The sequence below is a fragment of the Muscardinus avellanarius genome (assembly GCF_963383645.1).
Source record: "Muscardinus avellanarius genome assembly, chromosome: 5".
Taxonomy (NCBI): domain Eukaryota; kingdom Metazoa; phylum Chordata; class Mammalia; order Rodentia; family Gliridae; genus Muscardinus; species Muscardinus avellanarius.
The window spans coordinates 81,961,023-81,978,088 of record NC_137790.1 but is presented as its reverse complement, the minus strand read 5'-3'; the positions used below and the strand labels follow the sequence as shown (position 1 = coordinate 81,978,088).

At 36.4% G+C, this 17,066-nt stretch overlaps 1 protein-coding gene across 1 annotated transcript in view; it reads left to right on the top strand.

Moving 5' to 3' along the window:
• CCDC50 (coiled-coil domain containing 50) overlaps nt 1-16,592 on the top strand; it is a gene marked incomplete at both ends in the record, with an annotated part of 85,447 nt that extends 68,855 nt beyond the window's left edge. The window contains 3 exons of the mRNA XM_080696550.1: nt 38-144; nt 7,562-7,743; nt 16,371-16,592. Of these exons, the coding sequence (XP_080552676.1) occupies nt 38-144; nt 7,562-7,743; nt 16,371-16,592 (511 nt within the window). The remainder of the gene's footprint in view (nt 1-37; nt 145-7,561; nt 7,744-16,370) is intronic.
• Between the last annotated feature and the right edge of the window lie 474 nt (nt 16,593-17,066).

The window sequence follows — 17,066 nt, the reverse complement described above, 5'->3', positions numbered from 1 at the left end:
TTACTTAAATATCTATTTAAATCGAACTTCTCTTCAGACCGCCACCACCTACCATGGCAGAAGCTGAAGATCTGGATTACACTCACTTTACACACCAGCATAGCTCTACACGCCATTTTTCAAAATCAGACTCTTCTCATAAAGGTAAGGAGAGTGTGTATAAACAAGTTTTAAATCTTTTTTTATAAGCCTCATGTTAAGGTGGAAAATTAAATACTTGTCAGTAGAGTGGAAAAAGTAGTTATCTTTTCTCAGTAGACTATTATATTATTCTTTATTCATTAAAACACAAAGAAAACACACAAAAAAATGCACATTATACCGAATGCAAGCTTTTCTGGGTATTTACAATTTCCTCCAGAGTGAGCTTTCATGAGATACCTAAAGGGGGATCGTGAACTCCATTTAGATCTGTTGGACTGCTTTTTTTTGTACAGGTCGAGAATTTGTAATCTTAATTCGACAGCTTTTTGAGTGCTAACATGATCAGAAGTTTTAGATTCGGGGAGTATTTCAGATTTCCAGATTAGGGATACTCAAGTGATTAAATATGTACAGATATTACAAAATCGGAAAAACTCTGAAAGCTGAAACAGTTTTGATCTCAAGTGTTTGAATGATATCCTCATTCTGAATTGACTGTTTTTTCTGATCTACCCATGACTATGTTAATTAGATTTAAAACATATGCACAGTTGTACCACAGAACACTTTTATGCAAACAAAAAATGGAGTAAGGGAAAAAAAGGAGTATCTACATTGGATTAAATCTCTGAAATTGAAGGGTTAGGTGTATTTGTATCTTCCAAGGATATACATTCATTTCTATATATTTTTGTAAGAGTTGTAAAATCAAATAATAAAAGAATGGTTTCTTAACTTCCTCTAATATAAAATAGTGGTAATTAAAATATTCAGAGTTGTCAGTATCATATACAGTAAAATACTTGAAGATTGCAGTAGATTTTACAAACATTAGGTCTTATGAATTGATGCTTATTAAGATTTCTGAAGATTTCCTAGGTGATATTTTTATTATCCTTTTCCAAAGCTGACTGAAGTCTTCCATATTTCTAAATTACTGTTTCTGCTATCATTAAAAGATACCTTTGCACAAGTGTATCTCTGGATAAGGGGTGCCAGACATTCACATTTTTTAAAAGCTTTCTTTTCCATATTCTGATATTCAGTGTTGAGAATAAAAAAAACTATTATTTCAAAGATGAGATTAATTAGGTTTTATAAATGCAAAAATCAGAGCAACCCACACATCCTAGTTTCCATCAGTTGGTTGTCACCAGTTTTATCATATCTGACGTACCTGGAAGTTGCTCATACTTTCTCAAATTATGCACGCATCACTCTTTTGATGTGTTGCTTGACTATCCTTGGCATACATTTGATGTATAATATTAAAGTAACACATTTGACTCTGTGTACACATATTCTATAATCGAGGACAAAAAAAGCACCACTTGAAATGCACAGAATAAAGATAAATTATCTTGCTTGGGCAGGGAGAAAAACTGTCGAGTTTTAGAGATGTGTCTTTCATTGTGTTTCCTTTCTTTGTCCCTCTCCAGGTTTTCATTACAAGCAATAAAAGCCTAGGATACTTCCTTGGAAATGGACTCACTGTTGCAAATATTACTGGATGATACAGAATACATTTCATATTGATTATTTTTCTCCTATGTTTGCATTCCTCAGATTTATTTTCAAGTGTTTTTCTGACTATAAATGATTTCACTTCACTTAAAATATTCTGGATATTTCTGATCACTTGGGCAGTATAAGAAAATGTAGTGTCTGAATTGGCCACCTGTATGCTGCATATACTTCCAGGGATATCATATCTTAGAGCTATAAAATACTAATTTGTTAGGTATGGAGTTTTGATATCTAAAGACTAGGCTTTCTTTAGTAATTAGAGGTATATGAAGATAATGATAAAGCGAAAAATGACATTTGGATGCAATGCAGAATAAAAGAACATGTGAAATAGTTTTTTTTTGATGTATTAGTGTATGATATTTCAAAGAATAGGCCTTTGACTTTTAGTCTCTGGGAAAAGAAAAAATTCACAATCACTAAGGATCAAAAAAGAGACACCTGGAGAAGGTGAAATATGTTATTGTGAATGCATAGACTTGGAAATATCTATATCCTTATAAACCCACTTGGAAAAATTGGCCTTGACACTGTTCTTGAACACTTACTGTGCTAACAGGACTCTCTGAAGCTCCTAGCAGTGGACCATTTATTGGCCAAAACTTATTGCTCTGAAATTTTAACTCAGGTTATGCAGTCAACTGAAAATGAAAACCTTTGTATCTCTTTTGTTTTATGTTCACTTACAGAGCCAAGGAAAGTGAGTTTGGAAGGTGGGTGAATGAGTGGTGATGCCATCAGTCTCTGGCTATAGATTGAAGGCTCTTTCTTGCTTAAAATGCATAGCAGTATTTGTTGGCAAATTCTCAATAATGATTTGTGTACCTGTTGGTAATTGGATTAATTCAACATGACATTACATTTTTGATACAAAGTAGTTCTTTATCCAAGTATATTTGCATATTATTTAGTGAGTAGTATAATGGGCATTGTATTCCTTTACACAAGACCTTGAAGTACCTCTTCAAGAAATCAATCTTTTTTCTATTTGCCATGTTACTTAGCTAATATAAATGGCACTCAAGCTATTTACATATATAGTATGTACATTTCACATTCCTTCATCTTTACTTGCTTTTATTTTTTATTGAATGAATCTGATATTTTTGAATTTAAATACGGTGTTTATTTAAGAAAAAATATATAGATGATTAGAGAAAAAAGTTGTTAATCCCCCTACACACACACACACACACACACACACACACACACACACTCACTCACTCACTCACTGATAACTGCCTTCTGTTTGCCTTATCTTTCCAGACAGTCTACGGTTGGATAATATTCAGGAAGCTGCTTAGAACACATTCTTTGAGTGGCACTTAAGAGTTAAGTGTTGGGCAAATGATAATATGGAAAGAAACATAACCTTAAGGGATATAGTCATTTTAGAACAATGGAGGAAAGGGAAAATAACAGAACTTAGAATAGTTATAGTGAAAATAGGAAATTTTTCGTTATGTAGGGAAAGGGAAAATGGAAGTCCTGGTCTTAAGTTAAATCTTATAGTGGTTTCTATATCCAAAACTTAGCCTTACTGACTTATAGCAATGCTATATTTTTCTTTGTCTGCCCTGTGGTTTTGCATCATGTTTAAAAAATTAATGATAATTTTAAATAGAAAAACACAGCTGTATTTTTATTTGATATCAGTGTAGGCAAATGGGCAACATCATTTGCCACATTTTTATTTTATAAACATTTATTTTTCTATTTCATACAATGATAAAATTTACTTTAAAATTTTTACATTTATTTTGCTTCTCATGTATGTTATTCACTCATATTTATTATTGTAAAATGTTAACTGGACATACTTGTCATGCCAGGCCATTTAGCACTTAACCAGAATGCTATTTTAGTGAGTAAGCAAAGGTGGTATTACCCATGTGATAGCCAATTCAGTATCAGTATTGAAAATTTGTTACTTTTTTTTAGGCTTTTAAAAGATTAGATTTAAAAATATTGTATGTTTTATTTTATTTTTTGTAAAGCAAACACTTTTTTAAGAGTATTTGTAATTATTTACTAGTGAATAAGGAGGTAGAAATCTAATTCTCCCAGTTTTATCTTCATTCTTTCTCATTCAAATAATGTCATGATGATCTTTATGATGATAGTAGCAACTAACAACTGTACGTTAATGAGCTGCCAGGCACTCTTCACTGTGTTCTCTTCTTATTTTGTGCTTTTTATATAAATGGGGAAGTGTTTATTTTATTCCTGTCCCTACTACTGGAATACATGTAATTTACTTTTGAGGCTGGCAGTGTATTATGCTTTAATGTTGTGATATAACTAGTGTTCCTGGCCTTGGAAAACTTTTGTTTCTAAATTTATCTTCTCTGGAGGCCAGGCCCTATTAACACCAGTATTTGCTAAATGAGCACAATATGTTATAGAGCCTTATCTTATGGCTACTTGACATGTTTCCTCCCCCACCTAATTTATTGTAAATCATTACCAGGAGAGAAGTTAGATAAGGGTCAGATTAAATGTACTGACTTGAAAAAGTATAACTCCAGTGTTCAAGCCACTGTTAAACGTTATTATTTTGTTGGGAAACTGGACAGTTGGTTCACATGCTGTAAAAGAACATTCAAGTTTTCAGAAAGTAACCTTGCATAATATTGAGTTACTAAATAGAAGAAAAACTGCCTATTTTCTTAATTATACAGAAAATTCTGAATTAGAAAATAAAAATAGCGATAAATGATCCCAGGAGGAAAACCTTTACAGAATGGCATTGGCATCTTGGATCTAGGTTAGCATATTACAAAATGTATGACATTGGGCTTTGAGTTCCATTGAACTTACTCTAGAAAATTCTGAACCAACCCATTTTCCTCCTCTTTGCTATGATGGGAAACTTGATTAGATAATGAATAAATTCTTTGCTGATAGTTCTTCATCCTGTTCTCTCAGATAACATGTCAGTATAAAAACAATTAGCTTTTAAATGATAATTTTAATACTATCTAGTCTTCTATAAATTTGTTTTGTGCCAAATTAGAAACATCTACTATAATATGGTGCATTCAGTTTACCACAAAAGTGGTTAACTTCTTAGGGCCTTGATTTTTAATGTGTTGCCTTTATATAAAAATCACTTTGGAAAATATCAAGAAGATTCATTGATCAGTAATTTTCTTGGAAGGTAACTATGATGATTGACTAATATCTTCAGCTTAATAAAAGACTGAGACTCCAGTATAAACAGAAGAACTGAGAATAGAAGAGAGTGTGAGGTCAAATACTTTTTTCCCCTTTTGAGGGAGGATGCCATTTGGGTAGGGATTGTTAACATTGGAAGGGAACACTGTTCAGGTAGATTTCACTGAACAATTGTGCCATATTCTGATAATACCGGATTTTTAGAAACAATCAAAAGTCAAAACCTGATCTTTCAATAAAAAAGAGATTTTCAAAGTACTTACTATGTCCATTACTTACTGCTCATAGTCAGAGAAGTGACTCTATGAAATGGTCTCATTTTCTCTATGTATCTGTTGGTGCCTGTGAGTATTAAAGCCATACCTGATTATCTGTTGATACAATGGTTTTTTTCTTCTTAGCTCGTGGTAGGTAATATGGCCAAAGAGAAGCAGACTATAGGCTTATCTTGTTAATGCTGTATGGGATACAATGTCATCCAGCTTCTTGGTAGAAGACTCTTATCCCTGGTAGTATGTAAAATTATGAAAGGGACGAACTGGTCTTTTGTAGCTCCTGGCATTTAACAAATGGTCATCAGAAATATTAAAATTTATTTTAGAAAAGTCAAAAGTTAAGGGCAAACTGGGAAAATATTAATACTACAGAGTCACTTTTCTGATGTGTCTTGCACTTTAAAATGCCAGCAGAGTCTGTGAGGAGCAGTATTGCCTTAAGTTAGTTTGACTCTGACTGAGGTCAGTGTCCTTTCTTTATGTGAATGCTAGTCAGCTCTCCACTGAGATCTAAAATTCACAGATGACCCCCAGGCATCTTGTCATCTGGAGCTTTGGACCTCCTCTCTACTGTGCTGTGGCTAACCCAGTTCACCAAAATGTAGACATCATCTCAGTCCTCTGAGTAAGCAGAAGCATGATCAAAAGCACAAAGAAAAGCAGAGAATTTTCTGCTCAGAATTTCCTGCTCAGATGCTTTATACCAGGTGATAACTGCCTGAATAATTGAGAATGTACTGTCTTTTTTTATGGGGACTATGTGGAAGATATTTCCAACAGTACTAGTGTGCAGTGGAACAGTCAGATTGTGAGAAATTAAAAAATGCCCTTGTATATAGAAGTGCTTGCCATTAAAAAAGAAGTAGAGAGGGAAAAAGGACATTTACTTGAAATGGGGATTTTCTGATTGTGAAGAGTATTCTATTATTTTTATGAGAAAATTAACCAGGAAAATTTGCTGTGGTAAGGAAGACACCAAATGGTGTTTTAAAGGTTCTTTGTGATGCCACAAATTTAGCACACTCATGTAAGCTATCATGTTGATATGTGGAAATGTCTGGCTCTCAAAGCCATTCTCTTTCCCTTATATACATCTGAATATTGCCTAATAACATGTTTTGAATGAATTATATTCTTTTGTGTGTTCTCAGCAAGGTAGAAAATGTTTTCTGTTTTTGAGTAACTTTTCATAGCATAGGGAGCCAGCATTGTGCTGATGGTAGCATTTCAGATCAGGGCAGAATTCATTGTGCAACTTGGTGCCCATTATTCAATGCTTAGGTTCAAGTGTAAAGAATAAAAGAACTGAAAGGCAGGGCATGATGTGAACATTTCTTTCACAAAAGAGCAAGTATTGAGAACAGTGAAGAGAGAGTTCAGAGAATATGATCTATGATGCCATGTTACATCATAACGGCATATACTTAGGATACATTTTTGTTGCGCTGAATTTCAGACTGCAATTGCTAAAATTGTTTCTAATGTTTTTTTTTTTTTTTTTTAAGTCTGGAGATGGAACTCAGGGGCATTCGAACTCCGAGCCACACCCCCTGTCCTATTTTTTTATTCTTTATTTTTGAGACGGGGTCTCATTGAGTTGCGGAGGGCCTCTCTAAGTAGCTGAGGCTGTCCACGAACTGCGATCCTCCAGTCTCAGCCTCCCGAGGGTTTTTGATGTTAGAATTTTTCACTTCTGATTGAATTATTCTCTGAAATTTGAATAAGCTGTAACTTTAGCTCTTGCTATAACTGAAAGCCAAATGCCCTTTCTCAGAAATAGCGATACCTCTCACCTGCCTCATCCAGGCAAGTCAATATTCATTTCTTGAAATATTAGAAGTAATGAGAAGGTATGTTGGGGAAATAACATATAAGGGTTGGTGTTTCAAAATGAGAATTCTTTATAATATGGGGTTTCCCAAGAAGAATCCATGCCAGCGTAATATATATTTTGAAAAGGTGCTGAATTAAAAAGAAGTTTGCTCATATAAATCAGGCTGCTCAGGATATTCCAGATGATGCTATTATTTATCTTATAATTTGGAAAAATTAATTCTTGAGAAAGACTACACAGTACCTTGGCACTTCAGATTTTTTACTAAGAGCTCTTTTGCTATTTGGAATGTGGATATGTTTATAAAACAAATGTGATGTCATCCCAAGTGCTCATCAAAGTATAGCCAAGCCCCAGAGGCAAAAGCAGCTTTGAAATAGCTATTTCTTGGAGCTGAAGAGAACCTTGATAGAATAAGTTGCCTGTCTGAGGACAGAAAACAAAGGCCACCTCAAACCACATGCCTATCTAGAGATTAAGTGAAACTGTGAGGGACATTTTGTGGATGCCTTAAAGGTGACCGGTGGTAGGTCCTGGTGGGTATGTATGAACCCATCTGAACGAGGCTGATGGAAGCAGTCTATTTCAATTTACCTTCATACAGCACAAGTTGTTCCTGCTCATAACCTCACTGAGGAAAATGAGAAATGTGGTGCTGGTTACTTTCATGTGTCTTGGAAGGTTGAGGTGGTGAACATCATTAAGGCACTCTCCAGTGCTCAAGCCTTCCGTAAATGCCACTTGTACATCTACATTAATTCATCTATGCAAGCTTTTGTTTTCATGGTTTGTATTTTACACCTTATGTCCAATTTGTTTCTTCAAACATCAGGTTTAACATTGATATTATTAATACGTTCTAAGCCAAAGTATTGTATAATATGTGCGCTTTGTTTTCTTGAGTGGTTTGACTGAGGTAAACACCAATCTTGTCCTTCTCCCTTAATAAAATTATTCATTTGTTAAGTCAATGATCTCTGTGTCATGTTTTTTGTTTAACTGCATTCAAGGACTTTGGTTATGAGAGTTATGAGAGTATCATTTGTTTTCTTCTTTGCAAAATAACCATAATATATTCACCAAGTGCTATGTGCATGTATATTTATATCAGCAAATTTCACTATGATGTATAATTATAATATGCCAATAAAATATATAAAACACATAATATACCTTTAATACTAGTCAAATTTTTTATTCTACCTCTACTTTCTGTACACATGGATAAAATGATAATGAACCAGAGTACATTGAAATGTTCAACACATACTCCCAAATATAAATCAGAAGTAGCCTTGTTTAAACATGGTGATTGATGGAGAGGAAGAAATGGGCGAGTGGATGTTCACACAGTAATCCTAATGGCCAAAGCCTCCAGGAGGACGTCCCACTCTACTGTATCCAATGCGCTGTAGATAAATGGGTGGTTTAGATAGGAGAGCCATGCTGTAGAAACTGATTCTGCAGATACTTTGGCAGGACTCTTTAAGGCACTATTTAGTTACTACTAACTGGCCTAAGTTTCCTCAGAGCAGGGCTTATTTTGGGGCTTTACTTTCTTCTTTGACACATATAATAGGGACTCTAAATAGTCTCCATAGTCACTAGATTAATATTTGAAAATATCTCCATGAAAAAATTAGAGGATTAATACACTATGGTGTACATTTTAGCTGTCAGAAGGAATATATATCTTATCTGTCAGATATCTATATTTATCTATAGATATATATTTGCAGTAATGGGGTTGGAGCCCGGGGCATTATACCTCCATGCTACACCTTCAGTCCTATATTTTATTTATTTTGAAACAAGGTCTCACTGAGATGCAAAACACCTCACTAAGTAGCTGAGATTGTCAGCAAACTGGGATATATTGGCTGATTTTAAAATATGGAGCCAGCTTTGCATAAAACTCCCTTTGTCAACTTGTATTGCTTATTTATTATGGAACTCTCTCTGTTAATTTTGGGTCAGGGATTTTGCACTTACTGTAAGGGATATTGGTCTGTATTTTTTTTTTTTATTATCCTTGATTAGATTTGACTGACATTGGACAAATGTTAGCTTCATAAAGTAATTGTTCTTTTCATTCTGTTTTCTGGATAAGAATGTATAGAATTAGTGTCTTTTTTTATAAAGTTTTGGCAGAAGTTTTCATTTAAACCATCTGCCTGGAGATTTTCTTTGGGGAGAGTTTTAAAATTACAAATTCAGTCTCAAATTGCTATAGAGCTATTCCAATTAGGTATTTTATATTATTAATGTTTTTTTTTTTTTTTTTAAGAAGCCTTTTGTTGTTGTTACTGTTTTGGGGTGGTGGCAGTAACTGAGGATTTAACCCAAAGGGCATTCTACCCCTACGGTATTCCCAGACTTTTTTTTTTTTTTTTTTTTTTGGTGGTACTGGGGTTCCTGGAAGCCCTTCTACTACCTCCGGACTACACTCCCAGACCTATTTTATATATTTTTTTGGAAACGGGGTCTCTTAAGCCATCAGGGCTGGCTTTAAACCTGCATGATCCTCCTGTCTCCGCCTCCCAGTCGCGGGGATTACAAGCCTGCACTCCTGGCAACTTTTTTTTTTTTTTTTTTTTAAAAGAAAAAAGTTCTCAGCAAGTTGCCCAGCCTAATCTGGCTGGAACCTGGAATCCTGTCTCAGCCTCACAAGTATTGGGGTTACAGGAATGTGTCACTGTACCCAGCTCACTCATGGTGATTTCTTAGGGTATTTTATTGATTTTGTAGATTAATATTTAAAAATTTACCTCCAGCTGGACGTGGTGGTGCATGCTTGTGATCCCCTGCTTGGGAGGCGGAGACAGGAAGATCGCGCTGGCTTAAGAGACCCTGTTTCCAAATAAAAATATAGGTCATAGGTCTGGGAGTGTAGCCCGGAGGTAGAAGGGTTTTCAGGAATCCCAGAACCACACACACAAAAAAATTTACCTCCATGAAAAGATTATGGTATTAATACACTATGGGGTACTATAGCTGTCAAAAGGAATAAGGTAGCTGGGTGTGGTGGCGCACGCTTGTAATCCCTGCGCTTGGGAGGCGGAGACAGGAGGATCTCACATGTTCGAAGCCAGCCATGCTGGCTTAAGAGACCCTGTTTCCAAAGGTAAAAAAATATAAAATAGGTATGGGAGTGTAGCCCAGAGGTAGAAGGGTCTTCCAGGAACCCCTGTACCACAAAAAAAAAAAAAAAAAAAAAAAAATATATATATATATATATATATATATATATATATATAATCTGTCAGATTTTTTTTAATGAAAAAGAAAATATTGAAATTTCTCTATATTGGAAAGGAAAGGGAGGGTGATGCTCTTTTATGCACATGTTTGATTATAATAATTTTTGAGTTAGCTACTGAGATGGAGGAAATGTGTTTATAAATATAGAAGCCCGATATGTTTTTGTTTGTTTGTTTTTTGGTGGTACTGGGCTACACTCCCAGACCTATTTTGTACTTTTTTATTTGGAAACAGGGTCTCTTAAGCCAGCACAGCTGGCTTCGAACCTGCCGGATCCTCCTGTCTCCACCTCCCAAGTGTGGGGATTACAAGTGTGAGCCACCACGCCCGGCTTAGATATGGTTATTTTATTTTAGAATTATTTTTAATATGAAAATTTTTATGAATAAGGAGCAAAATTTAAAAGTACAATGAAACAACTATCCAGTTAATGCTCAGTCATGTAGAATGGACCTATTCAAAATGACTGTATCATGGAACTTTGTACTTCTCCCCATTTCTCTCTACATATAAATTAACCTTACAATAACAATTTCAACCATCTTTATCCACTGTAAAGGCCCAGAAATAAAAGCCAAATTGCAATGAATATCTTTTATGGTCATATTGTGCTGTTGAAATAATATTCCCTACCAAAAGACAATAGACCTTCTTAGAGAAATGGCTCATTTTTGGTCTGGCTTTAAATGTACAAGATGAACCTGTAAAATCTTGAACTACCCATGGCAAGGAAAGTCACAAGCAACTAGGGTCATGTCAAACTGTCCCCAACATGAAAGTGTTCATACATTCACAGGAGATGAGATAATGCTGAGACAGGCTCAAGGAGTTCCCCGTGTGGGAAAAAGGGGTCCTTGACTCAGGACCTGCACACCCTTGGCTTATGTGACTCGGTGTTCTCACTGCTGTCCCTAACACCTGACACATAACTTAGAGAAAGAAGTTGATCTGCTCACAATCCTAGAGATTTTAGTTCATGTATATGGTCCATGTTTCACCAGCTGCCAAGCAGGAGCTGGGGGTGGAGATACTCAGTGCATCATGATGGGGAGTGGAGAGCGAGGTGAGACTCCTATCTGTCCTGTCATGGTGGTAGGGGTTGGTGGGGGAGCAGGAAGCTGCAGGAGCCACCCAAGGAAAGTGTCCCCAGCCATACCCCAGGGACTCTTCCCCTGCAGCCAAGTCTCACCTCCAACATGGCTACCTAGTCTACTATCTGCAGGCTGGGGACATTTCAAATCCACATTGCAACAGTGACAGAAAAGAATTCAACACACACACCAGTCAAGAGACATGTACAGATTTTTATTTGAGAAGTAACATATTCAAGGGAGAATGCAAACTATCTGGAAACCGGCAGTGCCCTTTGGGGGTCCACAGGTCTCCTTTGATAGGAAACTTGATGAGAGGCGGGCATGTGAGGATATCAGTCCTGTAATCACAAGATGGTTTGGGGTTTTGGTCATGTTTGAGTTCAAGTGGGGTCTTCATTGCCTGATTAATGGGTCTCTCTTTTGCTTATATTAATCATGGGTGGGATGGCTGACAGTGCTCACAATAATTATCATAAGTGAATGGGTTTCCTGTTTGGTGGTCATGGTCATCTTTCAGAATCCTTTGTGTGTGTGTGTGTTTTTTTTTTTTTTTTTTGAGGGTCTGGAGATGGAACCGAGAGGCATTTGACCTCTGAGCTATAACCCTGCCCTATTTTTTATTCTTTATTTTTGAAACAGGGTCTCACTAAGTTGCGAAGGGCCTCACTAAGTAATTGAGGCTGTCCATGAAACGTGATCCTCTGGTATCAGGCTGGGATTACAAGCTGGTGCCACCATGACCGGCTTCTTGTGTGGTCTTATCTGATCAATAGAGACTCCTTTTGAGGATAGTTAACAGTAATCAGGGTAGTAATCATGAGTGAATGAGTAAAGATTTTTAAACAAATTTCCCAGAAATTGAAGAGTCATGGCCCTGGCTTGGGGAGTGAAGGTACTGAGGAAGGCTTTCATACTAAAATAATTCTTTCTTCATCCTTCACTTATTTTCCCTCTTCTCTCTCTCTCTCTCTCTCTCTATCTCTCTATCTCTCTATCTCATCTCTATCTCTCTCTTTTATCTATCTCTGTCTTCCCTCCCTCCCTCTCGTCCCTTCCTCCCTCCCTCTCTTTCTCTCTCTAGATTGCAGGCATGTGCAACCACTTCTGGCTCCACCTATCTTATTCCTTCTACCTCTACCAGCCAAGAATGGGACCTTTGTGCATCATAGAGAAGATAACTGAAATGGATAGAAACACATTAAGCACATATAAATATATGAATTTGTAATGTTTATCCCCACCAAGTAATCTTTATTGCTGGATGCAGTGGCACATACCTGTGATCCCAGATATTTAGGACACTAAGACAGAAAAATTGCGGGTTTAAGGCCAGTGTATGGTAAGTTAGCAAGACCCTGTGTCAAAATAAAATAAAAAGGTCTTTGGTAGCTCAGTGGTAGAATACTCCTAGGTTCCAACCAATCTCCAGTACTGAAAAAAAAATTTTTTTAATTTGCTACTGACCAACTACTGTAAAGTAAGAGGAGTAATTAAACATTTATCCTAATGTTTTCAAAACAAGATAGATACTTTAGAATAACGAAGAGGTGATGAGGATTAATTTCTCTTGATAGAAGTATTTTAACTGATAGTTAAATAAAAAGGAGACTATGATCATTTTCACAAAGAAGTTCATGTAAAATGAAAAGTAATCAGATATTCAGTACCTCCAATGAAAGTAGCAATAACTAGCAACAAAATTACCAAGTTTCAAAATTTATGTACTGATTTATAGGAAGTATAGTATATTGAGAACCATTTAAATACCGACATAAGGTTGTAATCTACAATATTTAGGCTATGGAAAACTTTAAAAAGTGACAAAAAATGTTCAAAACAAAAATATTTGTAAGGAAAGTGGGAGAAGGAGAGATAGATATAAATGATGCTTTAATTGAAAACAAACTGAAGCTGGGCATGGTGGCACATGCTTGTAAGCCCAGTTCTTGGGAGGCTGAGACAGGAGGATTATGCAGGTGCAAAGCCAGCCTCAGCTACTTAGGCTCTCAGCAACTGGTGTGATCTTGTTTCCAAATAAAATATTAAAAAACAGGTCTGCGAATATAGCCCAGAGATAGAAGGCCTTCAGGTTCAATCCCCAGGACCACACACACACACACACACACACACACACACATCCTGAAGACAAAAATTGCAGGATGATTAAAGAAGCATGAACATTTTGGATATTTGATGATATTAATCTCTCAAGTATAAATAATGTCAGAGTTAGGTTGTAAACTAAGGAGAGAAAGTCTTTGTACTTTAGAGCTATCATGGAAATCTTTATGGGTGAATATGTCTATCAGTGAGTATGAAATAAAAATATAAAAAAAAATTGACCACATATAATCATAGAGGATGATTGAGTGGTTTCTTATACTATTTCCCTTGTTATATATTTGAAAAAGTTCATGATAAAGTTTTTTTCTTTGGTATGGGGGATTGCATCCAGGTGTGTTCTACCCCTGAGATACATCCCCAGCTCGATTGTTGTTATTATTATTACTATTATTATTTTGAAACAGGATATCACTAAATTATGCAGGGCCTCACTAAAGCTGAGGCTGGCCAAAATTCTGGAATCCTATCTCAGCTTTCCAAGTATTGGGATTACAGGTATGTGTCACCATTCCCAGTTTCCATAATAAGGTTTTTAAATAATAGGAAATAAGTTTTCAAACAAAAACTTGATTAAAAAAACACACTCAAATGAGTATGTGTATGTGTTATTCAGGCAAAAGAAAAATTTTCCTTGGATGAAATTTCAAAAATGCAGAAATAAATATAAATGAAAAATATATTTGTTGGTACATATGAATGAATATTGACTCTTTAAAAATTTTTTATTGATGCATTGTAGTCATACATCTCAAAGGAGTATAGGATGGTAGAGACTTTTTAAACAGTGACACCTTGTGGGTTTAAAAGGTAAATAAAATTTAAGTGCATGAAAAGCATGAAAATGGCATATAAATTATGAATAAATGGAGTTTAGAAGTTACAAGTTAGTATTTATCAAACTTTTTCATATGTTAATCATCTGTGGATCTTGTCAAATTGTACAGGCATGGTGGGGCATGCCTGTAATCCCAGTACTTTCAGAGGCTGATATAGGAAGATTATATGTACAATTCCAGCCTTAGCAATTTAGTGAAATCTTGTTTCAAAATAAAAAATCAAAAGGGATGGGGTAAAGCTCAGAGGTAGAATACCCCTAGGCTCAATCCTCAGCACTCAGCAACACACACACACACACACACACACACACACACACACACACACACACACATTTTGCATTCTGGTTAGAATGTCTGTTGTGGGGCTGGAGATTTTGTATTCCTAACAAGTTTCCTGGCTATTTTTATGCTGCCTGTCTAAATACACTTTTAGTAGCAAGGGAAATTTTCTTCACTATCTTAGAAGAAGTTAAAAAATAGTGTTAAATTCTGATATGTATGTTTTATTATAACTACAAATGTATAAATTAGTGCAGAACTATGTGTGTAGCAAGCAGGTTTACAGTGCACTGGCTTCCAGCGTCTCCTGAGACAGAACACACTCACATGCTCAAGTTAGGTGAAGCAGATTTACTCCTTACTAATCGGCACCAAGGGACAAGAGAACTAAGCCAGTCCTCTAAGCAAAGAAAAACTGCCAGGGTAGATGAAAGCTCCTCTGTTCACATCAGCCTTGCACTGCAGCAAAGGAACCCTGGAAAGCAGTTCACACTAGGTCTTACACCTTAGAGAACTAGCAGTGGCTAGGCTAAAGCACTGATGGTGTCCTGGTACTAGGAGAAGATGGAAACTGAGCCCAAGATTTTCCCTCCAGTCCACTGTAGCATAGTCTATAGTTATTTTTGAAAACTGCACGTGAGAACAGGAGAACTGAGTCCACGCAAAGCCACCCAGAAAACCATCCTGCAGTTTTTAAAACTAAGGAAGGTGGGATCCTAATCTGAAAGAACAAACAGAAAGTCAGTATCTTACTTGGCAAATTCAAACTCTGATTTTTAAGTTATTATCTTAAATATTTGTGGGTTAAATGCTCCAATTGAAAGGCACAAGACTGTTGGAATGATACAATTCTGTACGCTAATTTTTATAAGATATTTATATGGTGCAGAAATACTGAAAGTCAAGGATGAAAAAGAGTTGTTCCATGGAAACTAACAAAAAGAAGGCTGTGATAAATATTAGAAAAGGCAATATTTAATGAAAATATATTACTAGAAAAGAAGAGTACCACTCAAGGTTTTGACCGAGTGGATAAATGAACTTATCTCACAGGAAAGCTGTCTAGCTTGGGCTTCTCAAGGAAGTTATCCATCAATATGGTGGATAACTGCTTCAACCACTTTGAACTCACTTTTTCCAAACACATAGAATTTTTTATAAAAAGATATATATATCTATGAGAAAGTTAAGACATATTTTTTAATGGTGGATTTTTTTTCTAGTTAGGAAACACTGGGGGATGTTGATTTTCACCAAACACAATCTTGGTTAGCACCAGGTCTTGTCCCTGTTGCCTAACATAGTACCTGATACATGGCAGGAGTTCAGTGTAAAAGTTTTTATGTTGAATGAATTTATAGATGGAAAGAAAAGAGTCCCCCAAATCTTCTCCAACTTTAATATTCTGGAAATCTCCACTTGCCAAGCAAGATTTTGTGCAAGATCTAATGAATTAATAAAAAAAAGGAAGAAGCAAGAAATTAACAACAAACAGGGTCAGAGAAAAACACCTAGAAATAATGTTTAACCTATTATTTGTAGATAATGTTTGCAAAAATGGACATGTTAAGTATACTCTACACATCTCAGGTTTGGAGATCTGTGGAAGAGGTCCCCTGGTTTTCTTTGCAGTTTTGCCAAGGCAGGGTCTGGGAGCTGGCCGTTGGCATTTTTACTAAGCTGTTGAGTGTCCCTGGGCATCATCCTGCCTCCTCCATCAGTAGAGGTAGCTCATCTTGAATTCCCAGAATATTTTATCCTCCTAGCATTCACTAGTTCGCCTCTCATTTCCATTCACCATCATCCTATACCCCTCTAGATGGCTCTCATTGAGAAGCTCTTGAACCAGAGATCTGGCTGGAACACAGGAGTCCACATCCAGCCTGGAAGCAGAGGTATTCTTCATCCCGACAGAGCCCGGAAGTACCGTCACTCCATTAACCACAGTCCTCTGGTTCTGCTTCCACAGGACACGTGCGCACCTCTCCAACTCGCAGACTCTCACTGGTCCCACTGGCACCCCTCCATGGGCGTTCAGTGAGACATGGCCACTTCCTACCCTCTCCCTTCTCTGAGTGAGGGAGGGGAGATAGTGATATTTTTACTTAACACATCAATGATTCTCTCCAAAATAGACAAAAAATCAAATCCTTTCCCAATTTGTACTTCCCTCTTGTTTCTATTCCTGCAATGACATGTAGATTTGGGAAGTCCTGTTGCCATTTTTGTATATCTTTATTGTTGTGTTGTAATTATAAATCAAAATGAGCCATAGAATGATAGGAAGATCCTTGCCCACAACTCTTAGTGTTTCCATCCAGATCCCACTCCACCCCTCTACCCCTCCCTGTGCATGTTGTTAATGTTTATATCGAGCTGGGTGTGGTGGCCCTGCCTGCAACCCCAGTATTTGGGAGGCTAAAACAGGAGGACCGCAGGCCAGCTTCAGCAATTTAGGAAGACTTCCAGCAACCTAGTAAAATCCTGTTTCAAAGAAAAAAAAAAATCAAAAGGG